This window comes from Paroedura picta, chromosome 4, assembly GCF_049243985.1.
Source record: "Paroedura picta isolate Pp20150507F chromosome 4, Ppicta_v3.0, whole genome shotgun sequence".
NCBI classification, from domain to species: domain Eukaryota; kingdom Metazoa; phylum Chordata; class Lepidosauria; order Squamata; family Gekkonidae; genus Paroedura; species Paroedura picta.
In genome coordinates, this window is record NC_135372.1 from 73,060,086 (window position 1) to 73,072,816 (window position 12,731).

General features: G+C 42.5%; 1 protein-coding gene across 1 annotated transcript; it reads right to left on the minus strand.

Annotated features, from left to right (window-relative positions):
• Positions 1–803: 803 nt before the first annotated feature.
• GADD45A (growth arrest and DNA damage inducible alpha) lies at positions 804–5,580 on the minus strand. Its single transcript, XM_077333387.1, has 4 exons — positions 5,321–5,580; positions 4,676–4,777; positions 3,745–3,964; positions 804–1,528 (listed from the first exon to the last, which is right to left on the minus strand). Exons 1-4 carry the CDS (start codon positions 5,362–5,364, stop codon positions 1,415–1,417), a joined length of 480 nt encoding a protein of 159 aa, XP_077189502.1. The 5' UTR covers positions 5,365–5,580; the 3' UTR covers positions 804–1,414.
• Between the last annotated feature and the right edge of the window lie 7,151 nt (positions 5,581–12,731).

The window sequence follows — 12,731 nt, forward strand, 5'->3', positions numbered from 1 at the left end:
AAATGGGGTATTTACTAGGAGAGTGCAAAGAGCTGCTGTTGCAATTGCTTTTGTCCAAATGTGGTTAAGACTGTCCCCGCTGCCTCTGGGTATTTCCTGAGCTGTTGTTTGTGACAAGTCCCCCCCCCAAATTTTCTTTAAATATTTATTTTTCAACAGCTGTGTAGTACAGAACTAGTCAACCAGCTTTTTTGTTGTTGTTAAAATAAGTTTAACATCTCTCCTTCCTCAATATCCTACAATTTCTGTTCATCCCATTCTTTGCAGACCAAATACCAAGCTGTTAAGAACTTTTGCAGAAATATTATGTAAATATTAAAAAATTGCCCCCCTCCTTGAGTGACCACATTGGCACATTATGCATGGGGGGGATAGCACGCATTCGGGGTGGAATGGCATTGCCTAAAATCACCAATAATGCACGGCACCAGCTGCAACCGGCTGCAGATTCAGTGCAGGCTGCCGAAAAAGCCGCGTTAGTGAAATGCGGAAGCGGAGCTTCCGGGTGACCGGGGCGCAACCAGAAGTGGCGCCAGGGTCACCGCGTGCACAATCGGTTACTCTGGGTTTTGCCGCCATTGCATCCCGTCCTGTAAGCGGTTTGCTTCGCGTCTTCCCCCTCCGCGTTTTCCATGTGACCCGAAATCGCCATTTCGGCGGCCGTGCATAATAGGCCTTAGAGATGTCTTACCTCAGCCAGAAATGGATCCTGCCTCTATCAGCCTTCTAAGAACTGTGTCACCAAAGCCCAATTCTCTGTGCTGTAAAAAAGTGTGTTACAAATCAAATATTCCCATGTTCAGTGGCTTTTAAGGTTTTATTTCAGTGAAACAATCTAATTGCAAACAATTTATTAAAGTGTAGCTATTCAAACTTTTTAAATACATATGGTGCAAGCTGAATGCTCTTGAAAATCCCTGGCATAAATAAATCTTTCATCAATATCATAAAATAACTTAATGTTTCTTAGAATAAAAACGTAAGAAATCAGCATGTTCAAACAAAATAGAATGGTTTTAAAAATTATTAACTTTAAGCTCATATGAGAGAAAGATACTTAAAAATGGAAACAAAAAAGTTGCTCTTTTACAACTCCAACCAAGCGCTCTTGGAGTGCTCTCACAAGAATGTCGCTGCCCTCTTTTCAGAACCTTCTCAAAGAGGCCTGACTTTCTCCAAGGACTTCCTTTTGCTCCTTTAACACAGCTTCTGCGTTCAGTCTTTTCCCAACAGCGCAGTCAAACATCCTTCAGCTTCACACAATGTACAGCTCAACCTCAACCATCCCACTTGATATCAGTGACTGTAATCCTTGTGTTATGCTGAGAAATTACTTCCTGAGCAAACTTCTAAAGTATTTTAAAACTTCAGTGCAAATTTTTTAAAGATCCAGTTCAACTCAGTCCATGTATTGTCATCGTTCAGGAAGGTTGATCACTGGGACCCACTGATCCATATAACGGCTTTCCCGGCAAAAGCAGATCAGCTGACTCAAGGCTGGATCCTTCCATTGAGAGGCATGTGGATTCTACAGTGAAAAGGACCAATAAATCAGCATAAAATGAAATTCTGGCAGTAATAAAACAAGCCTATCTATAGATGCCCCAAGGTGTTCTATAATGTAATTCATCAGTCTCCTTCTGTTGCCATCTTCTGCCATCAGGTAAAGATTTATCTTACATTCCTCCAGTGATCCCTCCTTCCTAACCAATGTTTTAATTACTCTTTTTTATAACATGTATGTATGTATGTATGTATGTATGTATGTATGTATGTATGTATGTATGTATGTATGTATGTATGTATGTATGTATGTATGTATGTATGTATGTATGTATGTATGTATGTATGTATTTTAACTTTCTTGTTAATTGCTTTAATGGTGTGTGTTTTGAGGGGTGTGGGCTTTTCATGATTTTAAAATACAATTTTCTCATATGTTTTAAACTGCTAGCTATTTTGGTAGCCCTTGTGAGGGCAGAAAAGTGCGTCATAAATTTTGTAAAACAAAATCAATAAACAGACCCTTGACTCCTTTATTCTGTCACAACCAAACACCTTTTGCAGGATTTTTAGATCTGGCTTTCTGTATATGTTTGCAACAGTATATATTACTGTGTATTATGCATTAAGTTTCTCTTAGTAGGAAAGAGAAAAGTGAAAGTAATAGATTATCAAATTGAAATCCTTATAGGTGCTTGAATTCTTTCTTTTTTGTGAGGTCAGGAGTATAATTTTTACACAAGTTTCTTCAAGTAATTCAGACTATTTTATGAAGTTGCCTATAGTAAGGTTTATGATCAAATTTAAGCAGTAGTTCTAATACAATTTGATTACAATTTTTGGTTCTACTAAAGTGTACTATGTTAAGCAGGAAGTAAATGTTTAGTATTCGGCTGTCTATTTTCTTCAATCTCTATGAACAATCAGAAAAAAATCACATGTGAATGTTTGCAAAATAGCAGCTTTAGGTAAGGTAAACCTCACACTTCTGTAATTTCATACCTGGAGGTAAAGTGACCTATCCCCCCCCCCCATAGCACCCCACCAAGTTTCCCTTCTAAGCACATTTCTAATCATTTGACTTCAAAAACTTACAATGCAATATTTACTGAAAAGGAAAACGAGGTTATACAAACTAATGAATTACTGTCATAACTAATCTGTATCAGATGACACCTTTTTTTTTACATACCTGCACAAAAACCTAGTCTTGCATTTGAGTAAATACCGTGAAAGTACTGGCATAGAAAATTGGAACCAAAAAACATAAGCATGTGTTTTAGAGTATGATTTCCACCGCCTACAAATCACATTTAATTCTGTGAACACCTCAGCATTGAGTAATAGTGTGTTTTCATCATGGTTACAATAAGCTATCTAACAATGACCTCTGAGCCAACTAGTAATAAGTAATGACAAATATAGGCAGGGAGTTACTGTAGGAAGGTGACTCATGGAGTTGTCTTCTCCTGTTGTCAACAGGATGGAACATGTTTGAACATATCTGTGCTTTGAAAATTTTAGTGAGCAAAGTAGGAACTGTGATGAGATTTGTACAGAAGAAAGCCTATCTAAAGTTCAGACTCCTGCCTTGTAAACCTGAAATGGCCAAGTGTACCAATGAAAGGGTACTGAATGAATCTCCACACTTTGTTGTTGTTAGGTGCGAAGTCGTGTCCGACCCATCGCGACCCCACGGAAAATGATCCTCCAGGCTTTCCTGTCCTCTACCATTCCCCGGAGTCCATTTAAGTTTACACCTACTGCTTCAGTGACTCCATCTAGCCACCTCATTCTCTGTCATCCCCTTCTTCTTTTGCCCTCGATCGCTCCCAGCACTAGGCTCTTCTCCAGGGAGTCCTTCTGTCTCATGAGGTGGCCAAAGTATTTGAGTTTCATCTTCAGGATCTGGCCTTCTAAGGAGCAGTCTGGGCTGATCTCCTCTAGGACTGACCGGTTTGTTTGCCTTGCAGTCCAAGGGATACGCAAGAGTCTTCTCCAGCACCAGAGTTCAAAAGCCTCAATTCTTTGACGCTCGGCCTTCCTTATGGTCTCCACACTACCTACAGCTTAAACTGAGGAACTCATCTTGAGAGAATGATGGCTAAAGATTTTAGATAGATTTGCAATTCAAGTTTATCTCAAGGAAATGCAACTTTTGCAGCCAAGACCAAGGCCCTGAAGCAGCAGTTAGGCCACCCTCATTCAGTTCTCTAGCTGTTTATAAAGCTGGGCACTTACCGTCACAAGTATGCAGTGTAGATCTGCAGGCTGTTCACCTCCCCCACTTGCTCCTAAGAGCAACAGCTCGGCTAGCCGGCTTGGATTGCTCACTCTGAGAATGTTAATGTCATTCTCACAGCAAAACGCTTGGATCAGGGTGAAGTGAATTTGTAGAGCAACATCCTGATTGTCTTCCTCATCTGCAGCCAGCAGACAAAGCACTACATTATCTGGATCCCTGCAGGGATAAAACAATGCAGGCAGAGTCAGTCACAGCCCCATAAACAATTATTCATTTGACAATAACAGAAATGGGACAAAACAGGAACTACATGCCAAGTGGATGCTTTGCCACTGAGCCACAGCCCCTCCCATGCTAAAGTCAGAGGGCAAAGAAATGTAGCTAATAATTCTGGCTGAACACAAAATGAAGTACAGGTACACTATACTGGATGTGGTTGATCCTTCACTAACCAATTGATTTTTCAAGTGCTCAGTGTTCAATACTCTGATTCAATTGAAAAAGGGGATTTTGTTTTACTTGATTACTTTATGCACTAAACTGAAGGGCACATTTTCAAAACCACTGGCCAGCAGTTCCCATTGTATCAACTGTCACTGGGTGCTTGGAACTCTGGCATTCTGGGTAAAAGGGCTAGATGTTCTTCTGAAATCTGGCCCATAGAGAAACTCACTCAATGCTTGTAGAGCATGCATAACACAGATGAACAAATATTTACACTATCTGTTTGGCCACATTAGCAACTTGAACCCTATCCACAAACCATAAAATTCAGACCTTGAGCACACAACTGATCTTGAGTGCACAGGAGTCTCCTCAGATAGAACAAGAAAAAAAACAACATAAGACAGTTGACACTGCAGCCCAAGGAAAGTGGTTATTAATCAACCCACAATAAGGTACCCCAGAAAAAAAATTAATTCTCACACGTTAAGCAGTTTGGCAGCTTCATATACTCCAATAGTGATGTTTCTCTGACTCAGGGCTTTGCTTAGGACTTCCTCCAAGGCATCCCCTACTTTCTCCATGCTGAAAAAAGCCAGAGTGACTTGTAAGATTCACAGGAACAACCAAGAAAAACACAAACTCCTGACAAGAGGGAGCAAATAAAGTAACCATGCATCACTTTCTCAGAGGCTACTTGGCAGCATCCATAACCTCCCTGCACCCTCCTCACGGTGCAAAATGAAGGGTTTGAACTGAACACACCCTTTAATCCCAAGTGACCAAACGCATGTAGCAGTCGTGGGCGTCAGATGCAGCCACAGCGGAATCCTTTCTCCGCCGAAGTGATCCCGATTTAAGCAGGCACCGATTCCTCTCCTGTCAGGAACAACCCATACCTCCCCCGCCCCACACACTTCTCCACAGCCTCTCCGATTTTGCCTCACACACACCAAAAAACACCCAAACACACGCACGCGCGGTTCTCCTCCCCCCCCCCCATCGCCTCTTCTCAGATCCCCTTCAGGCATTTTTTGCACCGTCGCTTTCCGTTTGGTCCCACCCAGGCAGCGCGACCTGCCTCCAGCACAAGGTGAAGCCCTGCCAAGCTGGAGCCGCACTTTATACCTCCCCAAAGTCTGGTGGTCTCCAGCGAGCTCCTCCAGAGTCATGTTGCAGCCGCAAACCCCTTGCAAGGAGGGAAAGGGAGAGCCGCGCTGCCTCCTCTCTGCCCGGCTTCCGCCCTCAAGCCCACTGGCCGCCTCCGTGCATGGGGCTCGACCGGCCCGCGGCTTCCGCAGCCCGGCTCGCCTCCAGCCGCCCAGGCCGAGCTCCGCGCAGCGCGTCTGAGGGACAAAGGCTCCCTGGGCTGGAGTTATCCTGCCAACCCCTAGCCAACCGTCTCGCCTCTCGTTTGCATGCGGCCACCCGATTGGGCCATGCAAATAAGCCGTCGCTCATGACTCGATGCCCCCCTCCCACCGCCAGAGCGAGCTCCGGGAAAGCTGGGTCAGTAACTTTCCCTGCTCTCTCTTGTGCTGATTGGAAGGTGACGAAATTTGGGAGGGGCGGGGCTTGCGGTGGGAGAGCGAGCGGCGGCTGGTTCTCTGCTTCAGCTGTTTTTCTTGTTGTGCACATCCTCCCCCCCCGTTGTTTTTTTTGTGGGCGGGGGCGAGTTGGAGGGATTGACCGTAAGCTTCTGTTTGCAGCCCTAATGCTTTTGCCGATCGCCCTTTCACAATAAATAGCAATTCGTAAGCAGGTTACAAAAGCCACAAGGCAGCGAGCGGCGGTGCATTTTAACTCTCGGCGGCCTGGGATCGCAATGTGCTGCTGGGGCTCCCCATGGCGGCTGCTGTCGGCGCGCAAGGACGCGGTGGGTTGGGGCCACACACGTGAGAGGGTTTTATGGGCGCTTTTTAAAATGAGAACTCTTGCAGGTCTTTGAGCACAGGCGCTGCTTCTCGACTCTAGTGACCCGTGGCCTTAGGTCACACGTATGGCTCGATTTTAATGAGGCACCAACTGCTTGCTGCACATTCATCTCAGGGCAACGATCCTTTTTAGCAGGTGTTTGGCACTACTGGACAATAAGGCCTGTGCTGCAGTTTCTGCGGTACGTTACAGTTTTTTGTTTTTGTTTTGTTAAAGAGGAAGAGCAGTTTCAGTGAGAAAAGCCTAATGGTATGGGAAGATTGGCCCCAGCTAGTCTTCCTCTGCGTGACAACTGACACGAGGCACTGGTAGTGCTGTGACATCCACACCACAGATTTTTTGTGGAACAAAATCATGGCCATCAGCCTTTCACAATGGCTTTTCCTGCTTGTAACCTAAATCTTACTCATCAGCCATTAAATTTCTGCAAAGTTTTGCAGCCTCAGACTGTGGTTTACAAGTCAAAGGTCAGTTCTGTTCAAGGCCAAGGCAAAGAACAAGTGTGTGTGGGGGGAGGGGGGTGCTTGCTTCAGCTGTCATCTCAGGATAACAGGCTGTATTTGCACAAGCATGCCCATCACTTGATGACTGAAGCATCGTTGACTTGCACATGTGTGTGTGCCTCACGCATACACATATACTTCCACAGATACAACTCCATCTCAAACATGATACATTTGGGTCTAATCAGTTCACACATTCAGCTGCTAGATACCTTGGATCAAGTGATGTGTATTCATAAGTGTGTGAGATTCCAGTGTGTAATGAATACCACAGTATTCCTATTTAATTCCTATTTAGTGGCAGAGGGGGCTAGTGACAAAGTATGGGCTGTATCTCTCCCCCTCCCCCCCCAATATCTGCCAGTGCATGTGGAACTCTGACAGAGCAAAAGCACACATGCTGACCAGGCTACCAAATTTACCCAGAATTAACCCTCGATTTCCTGGACCACAGAAAACAAAGTAGAAGTAAAAGAATAATTAAAAGCCCACATTTTCTAGTAATAAGAAGACATCATTTTATTTGTGCAAAGTTGGGTATGATTCAATAACAAAAAAATCAGCTATTGCAGAGAGCCGACAAATATGTTAAAAGTTGCAATTGTGGTGCAGGATGTGACAAATGGTTCTGAAATCCAACTTCCCCCTTCCCTTCTCCAAAACAAGGCTTGCTCCTTCAACCAGCATATATTACCCTGACTATAAATTTAAGAGATTAAAGTGTGCAGATCTACTTATGTGAATATGCATGCACTTAATCTATTTATTTTGCAAATTAATTGGGCCTTTAAATGTGCTTATGTCAGCTGAAGAACAACAGATCTTACAGCTTCCATGTGGAGAAACACATGGAGTTGATTTTCACACATGCCACATCAGCCTTTAGGCCCAGTTCATAAACAAAGGGAACAGTGTGGGCACTGTGCCCTGTAGGAAGTGGTTTGTGTGAAATGGCTCCCCAGATGATTGTGATAATGCAATAGAGATCCCTCCAATAAAATGACAGTGCTGCTGCTATCCTCCAGAATCCCCACATCAAACTTTATCCTTGCAATTGTAATAGCAGTAGCTATAGTGATTGTAAGAAATTAAGGGGAAACAGCAAGATTATTCATGGCAACAGCATCTGTCCTGCCTCAGGATAAATAATGTATTGAGGAGTGATGTATAATAGCAATTGGATAATGGCAATGACAAGTTATGGATAAACCTTCATTTAAACCAGATTGGAAACCCTGGATCCTGTTGTGATTTCCAAAGCCAAACTTGGGAGCCTGTGAAAGATTCTTAATTAATTGTGTCTTAAAGCATGTGTAGAGTATCCTGCTTTTGTCACTAAATAATCACAACCTTTCTTCAGATATTTGGCATTATGGCAGGGGGTTCAGGCAAAACTCCTCCACTGGTGTACATCGTCTCCTTCACTGCTGCACATACAACCAAAGGAGCACAGGATTCCTAGTATATAAGGTAACAACATAATGGTTGTAATGGCATTCTATGCTTCTTGGTGACAGATTCAAGGGCCAGACCCATATTCCTTACTTGTGCCATGATTGCACTACACTCCTGTTCATTAACAGATCCTTTTCTGTTGTTCTTTCTGTCATCCAGCCACTGCTCTCATTGCATCCACCTAACTATTTCTGTTTGGTCCTAATTATGCTAAAAATCACCGTTGCATGTACAAAATTACTCTTGCCAAATTATAGAGGCAAAGAGCATGCTGAATATAAGACAATTATGTGCCAATAACGCATACTTCATTTATTATTTTATATATCTAGTTCATTATTTGTGTGATGTTTATCATCTCCTCTTACACTTTCTGCATTTGTGCCATTCTCTGTGAGTATCCCCTGAAGCTGGTAATGAAATGTGTTCTTTCTGTGCCTGATTTTAAAAATTTTATTATCACTCTTCTGGGTGTATTGGAAATCTCCTGTCTTTCCTCCTTCCATTTTTGCTGAGTAAGAATTCAAATCAGTCTTCGTTTCACTCACTTTTATAAAATAGGTGCTTCTGCAAACTGCCAGGTCAAATATGTGAAATATTTGTCATCATTTGCTCACTTAGCAATTTGATATTTTCCTCTCCTGCTTTGTTTTTGAGAACCTTTCCTATCTCTCTGATTTGGGATTAAATTTCTTTTCTTGATTCCATAATAGCGTAGGTCTTTCCTTCACTTTTGTATTTAATCTCATGATTTACCATTTTATTTTATTAACTAGCTTCAAAGCCCGTTCCTAAGAACGGGCCTTGAAAGGGTCCCCTCCCCTGGCTCCCAGCCAGGCAGCTTAAGGTGGCTTTGGGCTGCAGCTCACAGCCCGATCAAGTGGGGCGGGCGGGGGCTGGCCAGCTTGTTAGCAGGCCCAGGATAGAGCTCCTTAGCAGGCATTCAGCAGGCAGGGAGGCCCTCGTTAGCAGGCCCCGCTTAGCAGGCAGGGAGGCCCTCGTTAGCAGGCACAGCCTAGCAGTCCAAGAGGCCTTCGTTAGCAGGCCATCGTTAGCAGGCCATTGCTGGCTGCACCCTGATTGGCCCTATTCCAACTTTGAAAGCCGGACACGTTCTACCCCCCAGGCTGTTTCACAAATATATAAACTATGGATACGGATGAAACTAACAGTAGATTTAGGCCATTTTAAGAACCGATGGTAACAATAATATTTGAGTAGTCTGTATTTGGAAACAAAATAAAAAGTAATGCTGAAATAAGTTTCATTAAAAAAAATAGATGTCTTTCCATTAAGTAAGGACACATCAGAGATTAAAACGTATTATTGGTATTCCATAATTTCACCCCTAGTCTTATTTTGAGAATTTTCGTGCTTTTCTGCTGTCAGAAGGTATTTACCATTGATACATCCCAAATTACCCAACATTTGGGGGAACCTAGCTTAATCTGTCTGCCTCACTTCTAAACTCCAACTGTCATGTCCTTTGTGTTTTTGAGATTGATAATTACATTGTTAAAATAGATGAGAAAAGACAAAGAAAAGGGTTATGTGTATGTCTGGAACAAAGAATAAGTTGGAGAATGGTAGGGAAAGTGAGCAGATAAATATGGTTCATTTAAAGGAACACAAGATTTACTAGGGCAAAGGATGAGGGAAAGGCAGGGAGCTGAGACAAGTGAAAGCTATGCAGATTCTTGAGAAGCAATAAAGGAGTGTGGTTGGATTGGGTGTGAGACTTTTATGACTAAGTACATGTTCAGGAGAGAGAATTAAGATAGGAGATGCTGGAAGACAAGAATAATGGATGTAATGAAGTGCAAATAGGGCATGTTCTTAGGTATAATACAACAGCTCCCCACAAATGGACCTGCTGGTGAGAAAGAATTCCATCTAGGGTCCTTCAAGGCCATTGAGAGGGGAAAGTGAGGGTATAAAATTCCAGGGGCCTTTATTACTTGTGCCAAGCTATAAATGCTGCAGACTTTCTACATACTGACATAACCCCCAGCGCTATTGTGAGGATCAAGGATGAATGGGTGCATAAGTGTTATCCTGAGTGGATTACTGGAAGAATGGGTTATAAATGTGAGGAATGGACTCAAGTAGGGAAGAACTGCAATTGCTGCATGGTGCTGCCAGTGAAGCAATTCCAAAATGCATCCCAGTGACACTCTAACCTATGAATGTTCTGTTCTAATAAGCCAGTGTGGGCCTATCTGAGGATACTTATATCTGTGGATCAGGTCCATATTGACAGAAGAGATTTATTTCCAGATTTGAGTATCTCCTAGGAAATTTTAAATTTTCAATAAAAGGGTTTAAAACAATCAAACAAAACTGAAATGCACCACTACTGCAATGGGGGAGGGGTAGAAGACAGGGAGCAGCAGCACAGGAGATGGGTATCTGGGCTAGTTATAATTTCTGGTTTCTCTGAGCCAGTAATTTTTAACCATTATTAACCACTTTTGTTTAATGTCAGTTCACAGCCTATTTATGGTAACTCTGCTTTTCAAAGCCAGATATGTTCAGAGGTGGTTTGCCGTTGCCTCGGCATAAATATCGTGGTATTTATTGATGGCCCTTCATCCAAATTCTAATCAGGGCAGGCCCTGCTTAGCTTCTATGATCTAACAAGATCAGGCTGTCCTGGGCTATCAAGTTCAGGGCGTTAGTCCACTACCACCTGCCAGATATGCAGCATTATCAATGCACGGAGGCATACATATCCCTTAATGTTTGGTTTGATTCCTGTTTGCTCTTTAAAGTGGTCTGAAGAAAAAAAATCTGGGATTGTATCCTCAATGTGGGGTTAGCAGCATAAAACAATTCTCTACTGGCTGTCCCACGGCTCCTTCAGTTCATTGTTTGGGAGTGATCTATGTGGCCCTTAACACTACCTTATTTAAAACACAAAACCACACTCTTCTTAGGCCTGTAAATTATTGACATAAAGGCTCATGAGAAACTTTGAACCCATATCGAAGCAGGAAGATCTCAGCACTAGAGCTATTCATGTCACAAGGACTTTCTAGCCTTGAGAAGCAGAGTCCAGATTTTCACAATGAAAACTATATAAACAAGGATCATGTCAAATCTCTGCCCTGTTTTCCTCAACAAAAAGCATATTTTAAGTGTTGGCTTTGTTCATTTCTTGGTACTTGCTAAGTGAGTTTTGTTTCAGACCAAGCTTTAAAGTTTTGAACTTCAGTTTTGTTTGGGAAGTGAGTGGAATGGGTCAGCCACCTATTTTTAGTCATCCCTTTTATGCCACCTCCTGCAACCGAAACATTTTGTTGTGCAAATGTGACAAGCAGTCCGCACCCAAGCAATGTAATAACTGGCCAACCCATATTTCTACAGATTTGGCACTGGACGTCTGGCCGCTTAACCTGCACCGGCATTCCATGAAGACAGCTACATGTTAGGGGAGGTACACAGTTCTCTGTTACCCTAGACAGTGTTTTGCTCTGTCAGGAACCTACAAAAGATGAAACATTAAAATAGAAGTCACAGGAAGTTTTGACCAATGACTTTTTCTCACCATTGCAATGTAAATGACTGATGTTCATAGTAGTGATTCAAACTCAGATTCATTATCTGTCTTGCCTCTCTCCCCATATTTCAGATTACTTTTTAAATTCCTTAAGCCATTCATAGTTACTTAAATTTTGTGCTGAGAGGCTTTTGTTCCAGTGTTTTCCCAAACACTCTAGTGTACTTTCTTTGAATAGTCTCTGACATTTCAGATTTCCAGAAGGCAGGTACACTCTTTCCAGTACCCAACCCCCTTCTTTTGAAACACGAGTACTCTGAGTATTTAACTGACTCTTTAGATCTCTACAGGCAGTTTCTCTGTACTCTTCAGAGTCAACTCTTTGTTTGATTGGATAGGGAAATGCTTCTCTCACTAGAAGACATACCACTTTTCTTTGGCCAGAATGGGGATCTCCATCTATTACCCATGAGTTCTTGCCAACTGTCTCCCAATTCTCCTGTCTGTGTTAAGCTGTTCTAAGTGATGGCTGAGTTCCAAAACTATCAGTACTAGTCTCTTCTCAGCTAGGACTGAAATCAGACTCAATCCAGTCATTCTGATTCTGAGGGTCATTCTGCACTTCTAAAAACATAGTGTTAAGCAACCGCAATTACTTAATGCTATGAAAAATGTGCCCTCCACCATTTCTCACCTCCTCTCTTTCTTGGTTTCTTCTCCTGCTTTCTCACACTTCCTGGCACTCCGCACAGCTGATTAAAATGGCTGTGGAGAGGGACTCGCAATACCAGCAAGTCTCCCCTGCCTGTCAATCATGGCAGTCAGCCAATCAGCTTTCTCCTAGCTTTAAAGGGAAAACAATCTTTTTTTAAAAGTAAAACTTATCCATTGATATGCCTATGCATATAACCATAGATGCATAGTGCATAATTTAGCCAGCCTGTTTTGGAAGTTTAAACCAAGAAGAAAAGACCTATCCTTATAGCATTAAACAACAATAAAAATGTTTTTAAACAATGTCTTTTCTTGAGTTTACTTTTAGTTTATTTCATTCCAAGGATGTTAGCCAGATAAAATCCGTTTTCTGTTATCTTTTCCTCAGTGGCAAGTCCTCTCTTCTTTTAAATGTAATAAATCTAAGTAGTAT

Excerpts from the sequence above, each read along its gene's own strand:
- GADD45A (XM_077333387.1), bottom strand. The coding sequence starts at position 5,364 with ATGACTCTGGAGGAGCTCGCTGGAGACCACCAGACTTTGGGGAG. Across the intron at positions 4,778-5,320 it reads GACCACCAGACTTTGGGGAG|CATGGAGAAAGTAGGGGATG; the intron begins GTATAAAGTGCG and ends GGCTTTTTTCAG. Across the intron at positions 3,965-4,675 it reads GCTGCCAAACTGCTTAACGT|GGATCCAGATAATGTAGTGC; the intron begins GTGAGAATTAAT and ends TTATCCCTGCAG.